General features: G+C 46.7%; 2 protein-coding genes across 6 annotated transcripts in view; both read left to right on the top strand.

Annotated features, from left to right (window-relative positions):
• grin2bb (glutamate receptor, ionotropic, N-methyl D-aspartate 2B, genome duplicate b) overlaps positions 1-7392 on the top strand; it is a 62985-nt gene extending 55593 nt beyond the window's left edge. Inside the window, exons 16-17 of one of the 3 annotated variants that reach the window (XM_028971971.1) lie at positions 894-1929; positions 2989-7392. In XM_028971971.1, the coding sequence (XP_028827804.1) occupies positions 894-1929; positions 2989-3398 (1446 nt within the window). In that variant the 3' untranslated portion in view covers positions 3399-7392. Of the gene's footprint in view, positions 1-893 lie in introns of all 3 variants that reach the window. The other 2 variants (XM_028971970.1, XM_028971969.1) reach the window with 2 other exon arrangements.
• Positions 7393-13409: 6017 nt separating this feature from the next.
• On the top strand, positions 13410-15670 carry nfam1 (NFAT activating protein with ITAM motif 1). Of its 3 annotated transcripts, XM_028972464.1 has the most exons (6): positions 13572-13854; positions 13926-14195; positions 14349-14470; positions 14566-14679; positions 14931-15023; positions 15130-15670. In XM_028972464.1, exons 1-6 carry the CDS (start codon positions 13788-13790, stop codon positions 15184-15186), a joined length of 723 nt encoding a protein of 240 aa, XP_028828297.1. In that variant the 5' UTR covers positions 13572-13787; the 3' UTR covers positions 15187-15670. The 3 variants fall into 3 exon arrangements, with proteins under 3 accessions (XP_028828295.1, XP_028828296.1, XP_028828297.1); XM_028972462.1 differs by having other exon boundaries at positions 13410-13854; positions 13926-14470; XM_028972463.1 differs by having other exon boundaries at positions 13570-13854; positions 13926-14470; positions 14569-14679.
• Positions 15671-20491: the final 4821 nt, after the last annotated feature.

Genomic DNA, 20491 nt, shown 5'->3' with positions numbered 1-20491 from the left:
AGGAGCGGAGGAAAAAAAAAAAAAAAAGGCAGAGACCGGTGGGTCTGTTCTCCGATGGGAAAAGTAGAGAGCGAAGGAGACAGACACAACAGAACGAACAGAACAGATTCGTACGTTCAGGTGGGATGAGTAAAGAAGCCATAGACAAGAAAATGTTCCCAACGCCTCAATGGGGCCTCGTGTTTACAGCCATTTACCTTCTAGAGATTGGATTTTTCCTTCATTCCATGCCTGCATTAAATATTGATAACAAAACATCCAATTAACTTTACATAAACGTCTCCTCTTGCCGATTAAAATCATCTTGCCATCGTGAAGCCCAAGACTTGGCAAGAAGAATGAAATTCTCTGGGTGAAACAAACATTACCCAGACAGACGCTGGAGATGACACGAGCGTTGATAAAAGTGAAGTTTTGTAATGATGCTGGGTGATTGATTCGCTCAACACATCGTTACTTCTGACGACAGAGAGAGATGGCTGGCGGCGGTGTCAGCTGAATTTTAATGGCATTGACTGAAGATATTGATTGTCGGTTAGAGCCACAAGATCGCTACTTGCCCGTCATCATCAGTCATCTGTTCATCCCGCCCTCCATTTTTACCCCTTCCACTGCCTCTTCCTCGCAGACAATTCAAGGTAAAGGATCTGCCCATCAGAAGGAGTGGCATGATGTTCTGTATTAATGAACTCATCGTTCACTCTAACATGCAACAGATTTCAGGTTTCTTCTCAAGCAGCGTTCTAGATCCGCCAAATCTCTCTTTCCCTCCCTTTGTCTGTTGATTTACGTCTTTCTCTGTGGTTCGCATGCCTTTGTCTGGGCTTGAATCAAAGACCAAATGCACCTCTGTCCTGTTCTTCATTTTCCTTTGTGCCTCCTGCTGTCCACAGGGCATCTACAGCTGCATCCACGGGGTCCAGATCGAGCAGAAGGGCTCGGCGCTGAACTCGCCGTCGGCCACCATGAACGCGAGCATGAACAACACGCACTCCAACATTCTGCGGCTGCTGCGGACAGCCAAGAACATGACCTCCGTCCCAGGGGTCAACGGCTCCCCGCACAGCGCGCTGGACTACCCTGGCCACCGCGAGTCCGCCGTCTACGACATCGGCGAGCACCGGCGCAGCCTGGCAGGCCATTCCGATTGCAAGCCGCCGCCACCCTACTTGCCAGAGGACGGCGTGTTTGGCGACTACGCCAGCGATGTGGAGAGGACTTTTGGCAACCTTCACCTGAAGGACAGCAACCTGTACCAGGACCATTACCTGCACCATCACGCACCAGGCACGAGCCCCGGGCTGCCACTCGGTATGTCCGCTCCTCTGCCCAACCGTCCGCGTAGCTTAGGGAGCGCCAGTTCTCTGGAGGGGGGAATGTTCGATTGCGACAGCCTAGGGGGAGGGGTGGCACCCATTTTCACTACTCAGCCGCGCCAATCACTGACGCACCGGAACAACAGTAAGTTTGACTTGATCGCGGGCCACCAGACACACCAGTCAAGCTTCAAGTCCGGCCTGCCAGACCTGTATGGCCGGTTCTCCTTCAAGGGTGGGGCGTCCAGCTCAGGGTTTATCGCGGGCCACGACCGCTTCTGTGGGGGCGGAGGGGGGGGTTCGGGGGGAGACGATGGGAACATCCGCTCGGATGTGTCGGACATCTCCACGCACACCGTCACCTACGGCAACCTGGAGGGGAATGCCAAGCGGCGCAAGCAGCAGTACCGTGACAGCTTGAAGAAGCGGCCCGCCTCAGCCAAGTCACGACGAGAGCAGGACGAGATTGAGCTGGGCTTCCGCCGGCGACCACACCACACCATCCACCATCACCACCATCACCACCACCAACACAGCAACCTGGGACGTCGGTCCGTTTCCCCCCCCCTGGAGCGCAACAAGGCAGCGCGAGGGGGGGGAGGCGCCTCCGGGGGTAACTCTTCTTCCTCTTACTTGTTCCGCGACAAAGATAATCTGAGGGATTTCTATGTGGACCAGTTCCGTGCCAAGGAGGGCTTGTCACCATGGGAACACGTGGACCTAACGGACCCCCCTGTGATGGGGGGAGGGGGAGGGATGAGTGGAGGGGGTATAGGTGGTGGTGGCGGAGGTAACTGCACCAGTTTAGTGCCGATGGATGATTTTTTGAAAGGTAAAGCCAAGAAGACAGAGTGTAAGGGTGTAGAGTCACCAGGACAACAGGCCCATGCATGCTGGGAGAAAAACATTGGTGGGGTAGGCGGTCTTGCAGGTGGAGACTGGGAGTGTCGGAACTGCCACAGTGGTGGCATGGGTGGGGGACTAGGGGCTGGTGGGAAAGCCCTGGTCCTCCATGGGGCTGGAGGAGGAGTTGGTGGTGGAGGAGGAGGATATTCTGCTGGAGGGGGTGGGCCCACCACCGTAGGTGGGGGTGGAGGAGGAGGGGGCAGTCGGCCCAGTTCCGCTTCCTGTAAGCGCTGCGAGTCGTGCAAGAAGCCGGGCAACCTGTATGACATCAGTGAGGATAACCACCTCCTGCTGGAGCAAATTGGGGTGGGGAAGGGCGCAGCAGGCCAGAGAAGGAAACTTGGGCCAGGGGGAAGGGTCCTGCGCCGGCAGCATTCCTACGACACCTTCGTGGAGCTGCAGAAAGAAGGGGCAGGGCGCATGGGTGGAGCCGGCGGCGGGGTTGGTGGAGCCTCCATGCTGCCCCCTCCCAGGAGTGTGAGCTTGAAGGACAAAGACCGCTTCATGGAGGGCTCTAGCCCCTACGCCCAAATGTTTGAGCAGTATGCAGGGCTGGAGAGAGAGGGCTCGTTTATAGCCAGCGAGAGGGGCAAGGCGGGCGGGTCGTCCTTTAGCCTGTTCAGCCGCGGGGCCGAGGGAGCGCTGCATCGACGTTCAGTAGGAGAGCGCGACCTGAGGGACCGAGATAGAGGGCTGGGTAATATGGGCGGTGGTGGTGGTGGCAGAGGTTCGGGGACTCACTCCTTGTCTAAATCTCTCTACCCAGATAAGGTGAGCCAGAACCCATTCATCCCAACGTTCGGCGACGACCAGTGTCTCTTACACGGTGCCCAATCATACTACGTCAAAAAGCAGCAGCAGCAGCAGCCGCAGCAACCGCAGCAACAGCCGCTCCTCAACAACAGCCGAGCTGACTTCCGGGGCTCCATGGGCGTAACTTCCTATTTACCGGCCTCCGCCACCTCAGGGGTCCTCTCCAATATGGGCTCCCACTTTCCCAAGGAGCTCTGCCTGGGGGGGCCCATGGGAAACCACCACGGAGGCGCGGCCCCCGGCAACAACAAGCTGCTGTCAGCCAGGGACGGGTTGGGCATGGGTCCCGGCCAACGGGCGTTCAACGGCTCGAGCAATGGGCACGTGTACGAGAAGCTCTCCAGTATTGAGTCCGACGTCTGAGAAAGGCAGACAGAAAGACAGGCAGACAGAGACACGGTGAGACAGACAGACAGAGAGAGAGAGACACTAACAAAGGTGAGGAAGGACTCGGGGACATGAGAGACTTAGGGGACACTGTCCACTTTCAACGTACTGTACGTTTTCGCTGAAAAAGAGAGCAAATGAGAGAGAGAGCGTGACAAAGCTGGCCGACACATCCGCGCTCCACGCGATAGGGTCCAATGTGTGATCAGGGACACATATGTACATACCAAGAAGGGAACGGCCCTTCTAGACATGAAGAGAGAGCGACATATCTCTCTTTTATTCTCTCGTTTTTTTTTTTTTTTTATTCTCTCCTTCTTTTTCTTCTGTCCTTTACACCAAATCAAAGTTCCAATCCTGCCTAGCTTGCAGTGGATATATGGTACAATCATGAACGATTACGAATTACTGTATCAAAGTAACAGGGTAAACTTACAATAATTCTATTGATAATGTTGTTAAAAAGCTGATGTTATTAAATATCATTTCTATGTTTATGATGTTCAGTTTGGGATTGAGTTAAATATTTTCTGCTGTTGAATAATTGTATTGTAGTTAATTCTCTGTTAGCAGAACCACACTGCAGGAAGCTTGCTATATGATTTATTTTATGCTGAACTTGAAGAAATGTTTGTTTTCTTTATTATTATTATTGCGATTATTATTAATTATTATTGATAATTCATGTTTCTTTTTTCTGTTTCGGAGTGCTGTAAAATGTGTGTGAAAGGCATGACTTGCAGAAGTACTCTAACCGTACTTGAGATTTTGTTGTAAAGGAATTATTGATCATAATAATTGATTATAATTTTAACCATTTTCGGGAGGTGTGTATTTGTTCATAGAAAATTTGTTTTAGGAAAATTGCACATGATGTGCCTTACCAGAGTCGTAGAATACCAGATTGACAGGCTGTATTGCCATGGTAACCATTTTTGGCCCCTGCACTCACTTAATGCAGTGCCCTTGACTGACTGGTTTTGTTTTCTATATGAAGTCACTGAAATGGAGCACTGTATCAGTGACTTTTGATATTTTAAGGAAGTGGTCCTTTGACGTTTTTTCCTCCTTTTTTACTTAAAAAAAATAATCTCAACAGGTCTTGCGGAAATGGGAAGCAGCAAGGCCATAGTTTTATAACCACGAAGTGCTAATGGGTATTCGCTTCTCAGCACATTATTATAACGAAATCAATGGGACTCATTATTTTATGATACCTCCCCTCTCCTGAGCCACCAAGCCAGAGTCTTTGATCAAGGCCCAAAATTAAAGCAACGTCGTGGGTTTTTGTTGCCGCTGTAAAACGACTTCATTATAAGGCATTTTAAAGCACACTCTTGGTCCCTCAGGACATATACCTGGCCAGCAGTAATGAACAATTTTAACGGTGTGAACTTTAGGAGGATTAATCTATGTCAACATCCGCGTGTATTTTGCTAATATATTATTTTATTTGGTCCAGTTTTGTACAGTTCAGGTAGTGAGGACGCTGGTGTTATGAACCAGCGAAACTAGAGTTTAGGACACCGGTAGGCCTATCACTGTCTGTCACCGTCACGGACTGGTGACAAACGGCAGCTGTCAGTCACAGCTGACAGGCTGTCAAACAGTATTAACCTGATGCACAAATTAATATAGTAGTCCATTTAATACTTCCGAAATTTTTTAGACTTTTCACCCTGCTTCTGCTATTAGCACATGACACTTGCTATACACTGATATTGAAAAAGGCACATGGATTATATTTTTTCGCTTGAAAAAAAGTTATCTTTCAATGTATATTTATAAATGATGCATTTATTATAAATAAACACCTTTTTAAATAAATAGGCTAAAGCACTTAAAGTCGTAAGAGTAGGCTTAAAGCATCTGAAGAGTGGGCTTGAATAATGCATCTGCAAGTACAGTCAGTCCTGAGGGGCGTGAAAACTGATCTCAGTGTTAACAGACAGTGTTAAATAAAAGAATACATTTAGGTTAAAGCAGTTTGGTCATGTTTCACACGACAAATTACAGCAGTTGGCTTTTCAAAGGTCCCCTATCATGAAAATTCCACTGTGTGAGATTATTGAACATTAATACGAGTTCCCCTGGCCTGTCTGTGGTCCTGCAGTGGCTAGAAATGGCGAGAGGTGTAAAGAGCGTTCTGGTCATTCTGCATTCTGCTTCAGAGAGCTGCAGCTCAGGCGTACAGATCTGCATGGCTTCCAAACGTCGAAGCATTGCAGTTTCTCGATGATTGGATGTAACAATGGGCACAAATGTGTTTTCCTATTTCCATTCTGGAAAACCTTGCCCCCCTCAACTTCTATAGGCCACTCTCCTCCTCATTAGCATTTAAAGCTACAGACATCAAATTGTGCTTCCTGGGGAAATCTTATCGTGTGACTGGCTAAACGTGGCTGTAATTCTGCACCAAAGGCTGAATTTCAGAAAGAGACTTCAGATGCAGTATTAGGGGACCAACTAAGACTGATATAAAAGCAACAACAAAAAAAATGTATGTCAGGGGACCTTTAAGCACTGAGCCCTGGTTCTGGAACCAAGTCAGATGTAACCAAGTCAGTGTAACATCCTTCTGGAACACATTCTGCATTCCATTCTGTAGAATAACCCAAAAGGGGAGTTTGTTCTATAAAAAATGTGCTTTTGAAGGTATAGTTAAATGAACCAAACAACTTTCCCACTTAAGCACAATGTTTATATTATTGGTTATCTCATTATGTGAACTTTTTGGTGCATTAATCATAATTGATTTAGCAGTCGGTGTTTTTTTGAGTCTGTGTATAAAAGGCATGCGTGTGTTCTTCCGTTCTATCCTTCTTATATTTTCTTTACAGTTGTTTATTCAGAGAAAGGTTTTTCATGTGACGAAATGTTTTTAACACACCTGACCATTCAGCAACATTTTTTTGCAGTTTTGACTCAAGAAGTTATGGCGAAGTCATTTCAAGAAGTAATTTCCACTTTTTAGGAACGGTGGTTTTATTGTACTGTTTGAAGATGTCCTCGTCACATCAATTTCATTTTTGTCAATGTGATGTCATCATTTAAGTCAAATGAATTAAAGGAACATTAATAATAAAAAAGTGACTGAAGAGCGGCACGACGGGTAGGTTTATGTAGTTGAGGCTGGGACATGTGACGAGTGGCTGGCCTCGCGTTTCATTACCGATACCAATTCCTTTGATTGCACGTGGGTGGGGTGCGAGACAAAACAGCGTGTAGCGGCCTGACTTGGAAACCGAGAGAAAAGGTTTCTTGTTTTTTCTTTCTCCCTTTTTTCGTTTCTTACATTCTCTTTTTCCATGCGCTTTGGTATCTTCTGTCCTACGCAGCAGTAGCCATGAATCGAGTGGAACCCATGAATCTTTCAGTCATGGTTTAATCTGCTTTCTTTAGGTACTGTATACGTGCCTGACTTCATGCGCTTTATTACCTCTGTGTGTGTGTGTGTGTGTGTGTGTGTGTGTGTGTGTGTGTGTGTGTGTGGTGCGAGTTGAATGCAAGGTCTGTATATAAATGAACCCCTTTTCAAAAACTTTTCATAAAACTAGAAAAAAAAAAACTTTTAAAAACACTGAGCAACTGAACACGTTGGATTTACAGTTGTAAATGTGTCTTCTTTTATTATTTATTTGAAGAATCAATCAGAATCAGGTTTTCTGATCAAAAACTTTGGGATTTTGGGATCAGACATATCTGATCTGGTCAGCAGCACTCGCAGATGTACAGGCGTGTAAATATCTGACCGGGCTGTTCCACCCCCCGCCCCTCCCTTTTTGTATAGAGAGAATCAAATGTGTTGGGATTACAATAATAATTTCATTAACGAGATATTTCGCGATACTTAAGGTAATTATGATACTGATACAATATATGTGAAGATAAGTGCTAAGATATATTCTCATGTCTCTTTGTACAAAACGGTGTTGATCTATATAAATAAAAAGGGAGAAATCTCAATAAATGAAGAGAGTACTCTTGATTTCCGGCCCGAAGCGCTGACTTCCCGTGTGTCTGTCTGTCTATATTCTACTCGTCTAACTGCCTCTGTCTGTCTGTCTGTCTGTCTGTCTGCCCCCCTGGTGCTGATCTGTATGCCAGACGGACCTCTGCCTGTAGAACCGCTCTGCTGGTTCTCCCCGTGGGTTCAGCCTCCCGTGTTTCTGTGTGTGATCTGGGGGGTTTATTTTGCCGTAATTGTATCTATTTTGGTTTTTATCTCTGTTTTATTTCTGTGCTAATCCCCGCCTTCCCCTCCCTCGCACCGCTTCTGTTCCAGTGTACAGAAATACTGCATCACATTACTCCAGCTCCGAGTAACACTGTATAACATTACTCCACTTTACAGTAATAGTTCATCACATTACCCCACTACATTAAAACTGTCACATTACTCCACTATACAGTAATAGTTCATCACATTACTCCAGCTCTGAGTAACGCTGTATAACATTACTCCACTATACAGTAATAGTTCATCACATTACCCCACTATACATTAAAACTGTCACATTACTCCAATATACAGTAATAGTTCATCACATTACTCCAGCTCCGAGTAATACTGTATAACATTACTCCACTATACAGTAATAGTTCATCACATTACCCCACTACATTAAAACTGTCACATTACTCCAATATACAGTAATAGTTCATCACATTACTCCAGCTCCGAGTAACGCTGTATAACATTACTCCACTATACAGTAATAGTTCATCACATTACTCCAGCTCTGAGTAACGCTGTATAACATTACTCCACTATACAGTAATAGTTCATCACATTACCCCACTACATTAAAACTGTCACATTACTCCACTATACAGTAATAGTTCATCACATTACTCCAGCTCCGAGTAATACTGTATAACATTACTCCACTTTACAGTAATAGTTCATCACATTACCCCACTACATTAAAACTGTCACATTACTCCACTTTACAGTAATAGTTCATCACATTACTCCAGCTCCGAGTAACGCTGTATAACATTACTCCACTATACAGTAATAGTTCATCACATTACTCCAGCTCCGAGTAACGCTGTATAACATTACTCCACTATACAGTAATAGTTCATCACATTACTCCACTATACATTAAACTCACATTGCTTCACTATACATCAAAACTGTCACAGTACTCCACTACACAGTAATAGTTAATCACATTACTCCATTATACATTAAAACTGTCACTTTACTCCACTATACAGAAACAGTTCATCACATTACTCCACTATGCAATAATACTGCATCACATTACTCCTGCTTTACTCTGACTTGTACAGACACACTCCAGTCGCTGGACACAGACACGCGCACAGTGCACATACACACACACACACACACACATATATATACATACATACATACATACATACATACACACACATATATATATGTACATGCCGTATTCCATTTATATCACACACACACACACACCCATATATATATATATATGTGTGTGTGTGTGTGTGTGTGTGTGTGTGTGTGTGTGTGTGTGTGTGTGCCTGCCGTATTCCATTTATATCACACAAACACACACACACATTAAGAGATGAGTGTCTCCTCTCAGACCCCCAGCCAATCTGCGTATAGCTTGCAACACTACTTCTTGACAATTAAGTGTTACCTAGCAACTGGCTCTTTTCAGACGGGTGGGATTTGTACTGTGTATCCTCACTGTCTTAGCGGATTGGACGCAACAATGAATCAAGATACTGAATACAGAAATGGAAAGTACAGCATGAGCCGAACACCCACACACGGTACGGAGGGGAGGAAAAGGAGGGATGGGGGGAGAAAAGGCGGAGGAACCAGGACGACAGGCGCACGGGTGGAGGGAGGGATGGAGGCAGCATTTAATAAGGAGGTGTGAGGCAGACGCTGACAATTGCACGCCCAGAGAGGGGGCGTCAGGATGGGGAGCCTTGTTGCCGTAGAAACAACGCTCGGCGTTTTAATACTTAAAGTTTTAATGAGGACACGTAGTTCAAGCAGGATGCCCACGAAACACACACACACACACACACATACAGAAATATTTAACCTGTTACTTTAGCCCTTTACGCACTCGCGGAGTCGACCAGGAAGTAATGAACTCACACTCAGCACATTCGCGGCGAATTCGGGAATAAACTCTGACCCACGTGACAGTCACCGAAACAGTTCGCGGTGAATTCGGCTGATCGCGCCAGTCTTCTGCAGCGGCGGCGTTAGAATAATTTCCTTTAATCACTTTCGCCGCGTGTCCGGTTCCGGAGAAACAGCGACACCACGTGGCCGCGCACGGTCGCTGCACCTCGGCCCCTTTCCCCCGCCGGCCTGGAGGGTCGCAAAATTCATTTCAGTCGCATTTCACTCTGCCCTTGTCACCTGAGCCAGTCAGGCGGAACAAATAATGACGAGAGTTGAGTCTTATGAAAACTTTAATGTCTTGGGCATAATACAACAGACATTATATTTTAGGTCCTTTTATCTTGCAGAGTAGGTTTATAATGTAAACATATACGTTGTTTGAAGGCTTTCTCTCTCTCTCTCTCTCTCTCTCTTTCTCTCTCATATATACTTATTTCTTTTTAACTCATCCTGTCTATCTCTCACTTTCCTCCTGTCGCATTGTCACTCGTCCCTCCTTGTCCTTGAAGACCCTCACCCTCCTGGTACGTAGCACCCTGCCGCCGCTGGGACGGGCCACCCTGACCCTGTACCTGCGGGGATACGTGGCCAGCCTGGTAGCCCCGGCCCGGATGCTCTGAGGCGCCAGGACCCTGTCGGCCTCGTTCCCCTGCTCCCCATCCCCGTGGTAGCCGTGGCGACGGAGGAAGGGCTCCAGAGTTGCTAGGCGATGGTTGAGGTCAGCGATGCGCCGCTGTAAGTGCGAGACTTCCCTGAAGAGGTCGTTGAGAGACTCGGAGAGAGGGCGGACCCTGTGGGACAGCGGTGGGAAGTTCATCAACAGCAGCAGGGGCAGAAAGTGTGTGTGTGTGCATCCTTCACGCATGCCAGGTTATAGCCGAGGCCCCGCCCACATGAGAACGGGTTTTCCCGTAACCCCCCCCCCTCCACACCTGTAGGTGGCGCTGTAACTCTCCTTGAGTTAAACGCGTTGTTGTAGAGGGGATTTCGTGTTTTATCCGCCATTGTTGAATGTATGACGCGAGAGATTCACTCTGGAGCCCATTTTACAGAATAACCGTCCTGGGTCCCCTGAAACGGCGCCTCCGTGTGGACGCGAGGCCGTATTGGATAGAAATGTTCCCGGTACCTGGAGTAGTCCGGGAGCAGGCTGCTGGGCTGCGAGTGCAGCAGGGTCTTGACCTCGTTGAAAATCTTCCTGCCCCAGGAGTCGAGCGCCCGGGTCACGCTGCGCACGTTGGCCACGTTCACGCTGTCCGCTGCCCGGGGGGACACAATGGAGCCATTGAGCAACGGCGGCAGATTAGGCTCGTGGGACGTGCTGCCGCCCATTTCCCCGTTAGTTGCCAGACATAAGCAGCGACTGTGGGCTCCCCGACAGAACAAGAGCGCCATCACAGGAGCAGAACGAGGCGGGTTCCAACAAGAGAGAATTCCTCAGGGCGGATCTCTAACCACGTTACATGCGCAGCCAATAAGCAACGAGCCATCTGGGTTTTCCGAAATGGGAACATGGAGAAGCTGAGAAAGCTGGTTAGCAGCGACGGGAGGAAAGCAAAGCGGCGCCAGCAGAGACGCATGCAAATGGCATTATTTCGTTCATTCGCGTTCCTTTCCGGCCACCCCACGTGACCCCGGAGTGACACCCTCACCTCCTTCTCTGTAGTTCCAGTTCCCGTAGTCCACGTCGTTGCTCATCCCGTTGGTCGGCCCCACGGACGCCACGATGACCAGGAGGGTGACGGTGGCCGTTAGTGTGGGGGCGGCTGCCATCGTGACACCTGCCCGCAGGAACGCAAGGACAAACCTCGTATTGTTGTGAACGCAGGTCGGCAGGCTGATGGATGTGGAAAAGAAACAGACTTTAATCTGACTTCCACCAGAATGGAAAAAGAAGAAAAACATTCACACACACAGAGAGAGAGAGAGAGAGAGAGAGAGCGAGAGCGCATCCAGGAGCTTTCCGTCCTAAACGGCCAAATGCTTCACCAGGGCCCTCAAGCGGAAGCCTTCCAGGAGTCGGAGGCTGACGTTAAACCAGTCCCCCCTGCCCGGACCCCCACATTCAAGAGGTTTTTACTGTTTAAAATCTCCCTACAAAGCAGGCCGGTCTTGTGACCGTTCTCAGGGCCCGGAGTCGAGCGGTGAACTCGCCGGCGGCTGCACCTTCACAAAGTGGCCAAATTAGAGCAAAAGCCGGGAACCCACTGGCCGGGGGGAGAGGGAAGATCCCATGATGCACTGCTGCGGAATAGCAGAGAAAAGGGCTACTCACGTCCGTCCACCTGTTTCTCAGTCTTCTCCTCCCGGCCGGGGCTCTAGCGGTGAAGCCGTAATGAGATTAGGGGCGGGACGTGGCGCGACGGTGTGCATCCACTTACTGAAGGTTTGCAGGAGGGCTGTGGCGCAGTCAACGTTCACGCCTCCACCCCCAGTTCTCTAAGCCCCTCCCCCTGGCCCTCTCTCCCCCGAACGGCTGCCTCCGGCCCAGATGTTTCCAGATGTGCGCCTCTTCACCCACTGTCCACATGCACCTTCACTGCTTCCCGTGGCTTTGGCGAGCAGACTCGGGACGGAGATGAAGAAGGTGCTCCACGCACATCCAGATGTTACTCCGGTCTCTCCTTCCCTCTGCATTTTTCGGATCTCTACCTCCAACATGAGCCAACCGTGACCTCACAGAGCAGCAAAGCGTAGCCAGGGTGTGAGTGGAGAGGGGCTGGGCCAGTGGGTGGGTGGTGTTGTGTTGGAAAGTCACATGCACGCACACAGCTGCTCTTCATTTTCTCCACGGCAATTTGTCACCTCCGCCAAATTCCTTTTCCTCTTTCTCGCTCGGCCACATGGCTGGGTGTGTCGCAATGTGATTTCGTCATTACCTGCCTGTCCCGGCTTACCAAACTCCACAAACTCAGGGGCGGTCAGGTTTATGAAAACTAATATCTGATCCGTGAAAGTGATTGTCATTGTGAAACACTGCAGCACAGCTCACGGTGACACAACGAAATGTGTCCTCTGCTTTAAACCCATCATGACAGGCGCCCGGGAGCAGTGTGTGGGGACGGCGCTGTGCTCAGTGGCACTTCAGGGATCAGGATTCGAACCGGCAGCCTTCTGATTGCGGCGCCGCTTCCTTCACTGCTAGGCCACCACTGCCCCTGAGCCTCCAGAAGCCTCCTGAGATGTTAGATGTAGTGCAGTTGAGCAGCACTATAACGTCTAGGTCTGTAGATGGCAGTTGATGTGAACTTTCCTTACTATTTTAGTGCTACTACCTTTGCCTGATCTATAGGAGGTTCTGAAATTCCATTATGATGCTTCCTTGGTTTGATGGCTCAGTGCAAGCTGGGTTCTTCTGGGGCATTCGGAGAGCAACTCATGAAAGCAGCAAGTGCATTATTGGTCCTCTGTTCTGGACATGGAAGGATGCTAGAAGTCGATTGGAATTCGATTTTGAGGAACAATCGGAGCCTTTTCTAGTCGTCTGTTTTCAGTCTGCCCTCTTGTAGTGAAGAGACTAAAGTCTGATCTTCTGAAACAACCCGGAGTCTTAGGAGTTCCAGCTAGTGTTCCTTCTTTTTGTGTTTGTATTAAGGATGTATATTTAAGCTTAAACATTTCAATTTGGCTATACTTCCTGAAGTCCCACTCCCAAGTCCCAAGTCCAAACGAAAAGTCCGGCTTTCTGGAAAATGTCCAGAGGCTAGCCTCCGTTTCACCTCGTCAGCATCCATTTTTTTTGCCATCTCTGGCGTGATAATTCAAATTAATATTAACAATAACACTTCTACCGATCACCAAAGCAAATTTACAAGCAGCGAATCATGCTGACAGGATAGATACTATAGACCAGAAGCTCCAGTTTGCTGACCAATCATTTATCACACAAGCTGGACCCGACCAGACCAGACCAGACCCGTGCCCGACTAAAATGGTAGAAATGGAGCCGCTTGCAGCTCCACCCACTTCCACTCAGCAGCAGGGATCAATAAGTCATACGTTTGCGTAAGGCTGTTTTAAGATTGGATAACAACTTTGTGGCCCGAGTCCCACGTGAGCACCCGCATGGCACCACCGCGTCTGCTCTATCACCGTGAGCAGAGCGGCTGAGGAGCGCTGCAGACTTGTGTCACCGTCACTAATCGAAGAGGAAGTGGCACTCAGAGAGACTCTGCTTTTCACACACACGCCGACACCGCAGACGTTTCTACGGAATGTGTGCTGCCGCCAGGGCTGTCTTGTGCTGGATGGTCTACTCCCGCCTTCTGGATTATGTCACCGGTAAGTCCAACGTTGCCTGGACAACGTTAAGCCTTTCATGTTTCATGATGGACTGCTTCTCTCTCCGCCAGGACGTCCGAAACTCCACCTTTCCGGCTCCAGGACCAGAGTGGCCCTGGCACAGGAAACCCTTTCGTTTGCTTTTCATTCGACCGTGCCGGGAAACGCCTCCGTCCGCAGGAATGAGTTTGAGTGCTTCTTCGGTCACAAGAAGGTGTACAGCCTGGTGACCAGCAGCCCCAACACGAGCTTTTCCATCAGCCTACGCAACAGCTCGGAGTCTGGAGAGTACTACTGCACGCGGTACGGTGCTCAGGCGCACTGGGTCATCCTGGTTCGAGGTGAGCACCAGTCAGGATGGGGAGATGGGTGGCATGTGGTACGAATGGTTTTTACAGTCTTGCAAAATGAAACGGAACAGGAACGAGAACCAAGAGGAACTTGCAATATTTCACTTCTGCATCTTGTTACCGTTCTCCTGTGCCGGTTTTTAGACGAGGGCTACCAGGAAGGCGACGGGGAGACTCTGGAGACTCTGGCTCCAGTGTTTCTTTTGATAGTCCTCCTGTTCATCTTCAGCCTAGCCGGATCCATATACACATTCAAAAGGGAGAAGGTGAAGAGACGCAGAAGAGACGTTCACCGCGATTCCGCCATAAACATTTGTTCATGCCCGTGTGCAGGCCCGGCGTGACGCGTGTGTTTCTCCAGCAGAGCCAGTCAGAGTCACGCCATGCCCAGGATGGCGGTGGTGCTGGTGGTGGCAGGGGCAGCAGTAGTGAGGCAAGGCCTGAAGAGGACGTTGGCCCTTCATCACTCTACGCTGTAAGTGTTCCTGCCCCACTGGCACAACATGAGCTCATCCCTCGACGGAGCCGGTTTGGCCCGAAGCCCCTAAAGCTCTGCAGCGAACCGGACACGTCTCACCGAAGCCTTGCTGTGCTTTGAAGTTCTTATTCCGCCGATCAGCACCAGAAGGCAGATCTTCTTCCCCAGCTGAATGTGACATATTTCCACAGGTCAAGAAAAGGATTGCACACATCAGAATGAGTCTGTAAACTCTCTCTCTGCCCCAGGCGCTGGAGTCCCGCCCGGCTTCCATTTATGATGTTCTGAATAAATCGGCGATGAGGAGCCAGAGAGGACCGAGTCAAGAACACAGAAAGGAGGTTCGTTTTAAACCATTTCTACCTATTTGTATTAATGTATTGTTGTACATTTCAGCATGATATATAAGTAGATGTTAGACGTTTTAATTGCTTTTTGTTCTTCTAGATCAAGACTACATCAACTGAAGGGGAGATTTTTGAATCAGTCTATGAAAATTTGTGATGTGTAACACAACATGTATAATGGTCTAAATTAGACATCTGTACTGAATCTGTTTTACGTTTTACAGTTGAAAATGTGGATGTTCATGTTGCTAATTTATTCATGTTGACATGCAAAATGTAATTGATGAATTCAAATAATGGTACAGTGCAGATACATTTTATGTTTATTCCAGTGTGTATTCATCACTTCTTGTACTGTAACAAACACATTTCTGAATACATATATGGCAATGTATTCAAATTCAGCCATCACTGTTTTTTTTTTTTATTATTCATATTTGTCTATATGTAGGGAACACCGGGTCTGCTTTGTGTCAGACTCAGCCAAACTCTGTAGACTGTTTGGTGCAGTGCATTAGTAGGTACGACACCGGAGTAAAGCAGCTGCGGCTGAGCAGGGCGTCACAGAAATGTTGTTTGGGGTCATTCATTTAAGATATGGACGTACGGTTTCATGTCTTGAATTAAGTCATGGTTGAATATCCAGGGAAAAAAACTATTGTATCGTTTCTAATAAATCTGTTTAATTAGAAACGATAGTGACGTGTCACTTAAAATATTCGTTAATACACTGACTGAGAAAATCCAGTAAACCATTGTCCAAATGATTCGTTTTTTGGAATATCAGTGGCCGGTGACACATGTTCAAACCAGTAGAATTGCACCAGTGTGTGCTGTAGCGAGTAAAAAGCATGTTTGTGCTGCACATACGCTTTTGTGTGTGATATGACCAGCCATGACGTGGGTAGCCTATGCAATCCCAAACACTGCGGAAGAAAGAGGGATAAGGAAGGGGAGAGAAGGGGAAAAATGGGGGACCGCATCAACACTCCCAACGTGAGACATACACAGCACAAAGTCTCAGGGCGAACTACCACATTCCGGTGCGCACGGCAGAGCAATAAGAGCAATTATGGTAACAGCAATAATTAATTTATTAAAGAGGTGAATTCTAAAGGTGTGGTACTTTCACCAAAATCTAGTCCGTCATGAATCAGACCACCTACACAGAAAACACCTGAGCAAGATACATTACACTTTATACAAATGACTTACAGTCATCAGTGTCACGTCACCAAACAAGAATGCCACAGTCGCCGTTCCACTGCCAAGCCCCCAGGGGGCGCACAACCCAACCCAGACTCGTCGACCCAGAAGGAGATTAAACCCAGCGGGCCGGCGAGTATAAAGCTGCGAAGTCAACATTTATTTCTTATATAGCCCAAAATCACATACAGTATGTCTCAATGGGCTTTGACAAGTCCTACAGTTGACACCCCCCTCCCCACACACTTGACCCTGGAGAGAGAAAAAAAAGAAAGGAAGAAACGTTGGGAAGGAGTGATACAGAGAGGGACCCCTTCCAGGGTAGAGTGAGCCTGCAAATGGTGTCAGTGCAGGGTTGGGGATGATTTGTTCAAAATAATAATAAGTCCTACAGTTGTAGGGTTGGAGAAGTCCAGAATGTAGTCCAGTGTCATGGTCTAGATTACGTGTCCATAATGATGCTACTGGTCCACTTGAAGATCCCTGAAGCTGTAGTTGTAACGGTGGTGGTGGCTGTTGTGACCCTCTGGTTTGTTTCATGCTATGTCCTTGTTAAGCAGTTGTCAGGAACCAGGATTTATTTGCTGGTCTCTTCACTGGGGTCTGCCAGTAGTTGGGGCGCCTGATTCCGTGTCTCGGGGAAAATCAAACAGAAGCAGCGGCAGACGGTTGCACTGTACGACCGATACTGAAATATGTGGTAATAGTGGTGTATTGGTGCTACAGTGGCCCCGTATGGTACCCTAACTAGGACAGCCTAACTAGGGTGAATTTAACTTTGTCTGTGTCTGTGTCTAACAGGGGGACTCTGTGATAAACTGGACTTTATAACTGACACTGTGTCAAAGTGAAGTGAAATGAGTATCTAGGATTTTAACAAAAAGACAGAGAAAACAGGTTTTGAGATTGGATTTAAACACTGAGACTGTGTCTGAGTCCCAGACACTGACAGGCAAGTCGTCCGACAACTGCGGAGCTCTATAGGAGAAGGATCTGCTCCCAGCTGTGACCTTCTGTACTTTTGGTACCAGTAGTGACCCCGCACCCATTGATCGAAGGGGGCGTGGCGGGTCATAAAGAACTAAAAGTTCACTCAGGTACTGTGGGGCGAGACCATTTAGAGCTTTATAGGTTAAAAGTAGGATTTTGTAGTCAATCCTAAATTTGATGGGTAACCAGTGCAGTGATTGTAAGAAGTCATTGTCGAAATCTTTTTTCACGTTGCTGTGAGCCGTAATCTTAACGTCCTCTGCTTTTAACCATCACCCTTGGTGAGCAGTGGGCAGCCGTGACAGGCACCCAGGGAGCAGCGTTCGAACCGGCAACCTTCTGATTATGGGGCCGCTTCCTCAACCGCTAGGCAACCACTGCCCTGGATGAGTTCAGATGCCATCATAGTCGTAACCCACGCCTATGCGACTGTGAATGATGTGCTAATTCTTATGTGCAAAGTTTTATTTTTATTCTAACCTCTCCAATGAATAATGATCTGATAAATGCTGTAAATGTAAATGATTAACCCAAAGGAAACAAATGTTCAGCCTAGAGCTGGTCCCATATATCACTGACACTTTTTTTGTGTCATTAATTGTTTTTGCAAAATTTCTGCTTTTTTTTAGAAAGAGTACACACAATTTTCGTAAAATCATACCCACAAATATGCACAGCGTTTTTGTACACGTGAAAAGCGCTTTAAACATTCGTGCATCATTTCCTGTGCATTTGTGACTCCGCCACGCGTGGGTGCATTTACTCGCTTCACCGGCAGGTGGCGCCTGGGAGCTTTCTGATGAAGACCTCCACACTCTTGTTTCCAGTATAAAGGAGGCGATGCCACATGCTGGATGTCTCTTGGTAAAGGACACCGTGTCCACTATTAAGTATAAGTCCGAGCCTCAGTATATTTTCTTTTTAAACAGGTATAGCATTGTCATGTTCGATGGCTTTTCACGCAAGGTAATACAATATATGAACATGTGAAAAATATTTTGGAAATGCATGTATATCAAAATCCAAGATGGAAAGAAACTGGAAGAATTAAAAGTAAACTCAAGATTTAATCTCTTGTTTTTGGTTAATTTTGTTGAATAATAAGCTTTTTACCACATGTATGAAATCTTCCATAGCATATGCAATGCAAGAGGCTGTACAGTTACATATTTCAGGTCCGTATTAGCGAATTTTATATTTTCTTTATTTTGTTCTTTATGGACAATGTACCTGGGAGCAGCTACAAACAATCGGTCTGAGATAACTCTGAAATTTTTCAACAAGGCTGTTGAGAAGTTTGGTTTTTCCATTACGGTAACACAGTTTCCCTTCACAAAAAACACCTTCTTGAGCACATTTACAAAATGTTAAAATCTACTATGAAGAATTTTGTGAAAAACAAATGCATTCTTATACATATTTTAAATACATGATCTCTTTCAATTAGCCTTTTAAAGGTCCCCTTTTAATGAAAATTTGGCAAAGCATGCTTTGGCCATTCTGCTTCGTCGTTCAGATTTATCATTTTAATATTTATCATTGCATAGAGCAAGTATACCATTTAAAATATATATTATATATAAATACCTCCTAACATGATTTAAATTCACATTCATTGATCTTCATATTAATGAAATATAACTATCCCCAAAGGGCATGATGGTCTGGCACGGCCCTGGTAGCAACTGTTTATGAGCTGGAAAAAATGTACACAACCAGCGGTAAGCTGTAAAGAATATGCCTGGTATGGCCTTTACGAAAAGTAGCTGAGATCGGCAACAGCCTCCACCTGTTTTGCTGTCATTATGTGATTTTACCGCGTCTGCAGAAACAGGTTTTAGGATGGATGGGACAGTCACCCACTGAGGACTGAGAGAAACCGAACACCCAATCAGCTCTGGGAAATTGGCTGTGTCCAGTATGCACTCATCACCCAGCAGTGGGCAGCCATGACAGGCACCCCGGGGAGCAGTGTGTGGGGATGGTACTTTGCTCAGTGGCACCTCAGTGGCACCTTGGCGGTTCGGGATTCGAACCCGCAACCTTCTGATTAGGCCACCACTTCCCCACTTATTTGGAGACTGTGGAACTTGTGCAGTACCTGTTGCATTGGTGGAATGCCATAGAGCAAGAGTGCATGTGCATGCGTGTGACTTGGTGTACTTCTAGAGTTTAGGTACTGCTGCTGTGACATCACATTCATGCTATTATTACTAGTACTTCTGCTAATAATCTTATCAATTTTATACTCTTAACTGCCAACTGTTTTGGATCTAATCTATTAGACTATAACATGTTGAGATCACAACAGATGTGTGTATATTGTCAGTGTATTTCTTTCCATTTGCATTTTTTGATTTTCATCTACAAGGTGCAGTTGGAGTAACCCCAGCCTCAGTGTAAATCTAAGCTGCAATATCAGTTGCATTAAAAAACAAGTCTTCCTACATGTCATGATTAAATGGTTTTAACTGATCAACAGAGAGCAGTCAAAATGTAACTTTCTCTTCATTGTGCCAATTGAGAAATGTTATTTTTACCTTTATAATGTTTTTTACCTGTATGTATGCTGAGGTCACGGTAATTGTACTTTAATTTTGCAGGACCCCTTTATGGACACCATTGACTGGGAAGACAGTGGCCATCCAGAAGAGCCTGACTTAGGAGTGTTTCTTCCAGAAACGGACACCCCTCTGAGTGACCAAGAAATGGATACAGTCAGAGCCGCCAGAAATCCTCTACAACACTCAGAAAGTTGTTGAGTTGACATATATTTGGAGACAGTGGAATTTGTCCAGTACTTGGTGCATGACCGGCCCTGTGGAGTGCCATAGAAAGAGCGTGTGTGTGTGTGTGTGAGTGAGAGAATCTCTCAAAGGATGTATAACTAAGTTTTGGAGAAAAGTTATTCCTATGTTTGTAAAATTTGTATTATTCCTGCCTTTGTGCATTTAAAATAATAATTAGGTCCCAAACACACAGTGTGTGGATGACCATTGCATTTGTAAAATATTTTTTTCCCCTTCCATTGAGGTATGCACAGTTTCACAGTTACTTAGTTAGCCCAATTGCTGTTGTTTGTGGCTTAGATAAAAAAAAAAAAAGATCCCTGTATCTGAATAAATCTGAAGGTTAAAAACATGGGGTCAAGATTTTACCTTAGGGTTTGAAATCTAAACCAAAGTGATGTAAACATATAAAGCTTGCCCTGAAACTGGCTGTAAAAATCCACCTCAGAGACCACAACTAGATAAAATAAGATATGA

This window comes from Denticeps clupeoides, chromosome 3 (assembly GCF_900700375.1).
Source record: "Denticeps clupeoides chromosome 3, fDenClu1.1, whole genome shotgun sequence".
Taxonomy (NCBI): domain Eukaryota; kingdom Metazoa; phylum Chordata; class Actinopteri; order Clupeiformes; family Denticipitidae; genus Denticeps; species Denticeps clupeoides.
Note: the sequence above shows the minus strand (reverse complement) of the source record. Positions and strands in the feature narration are given on the sequence as shown.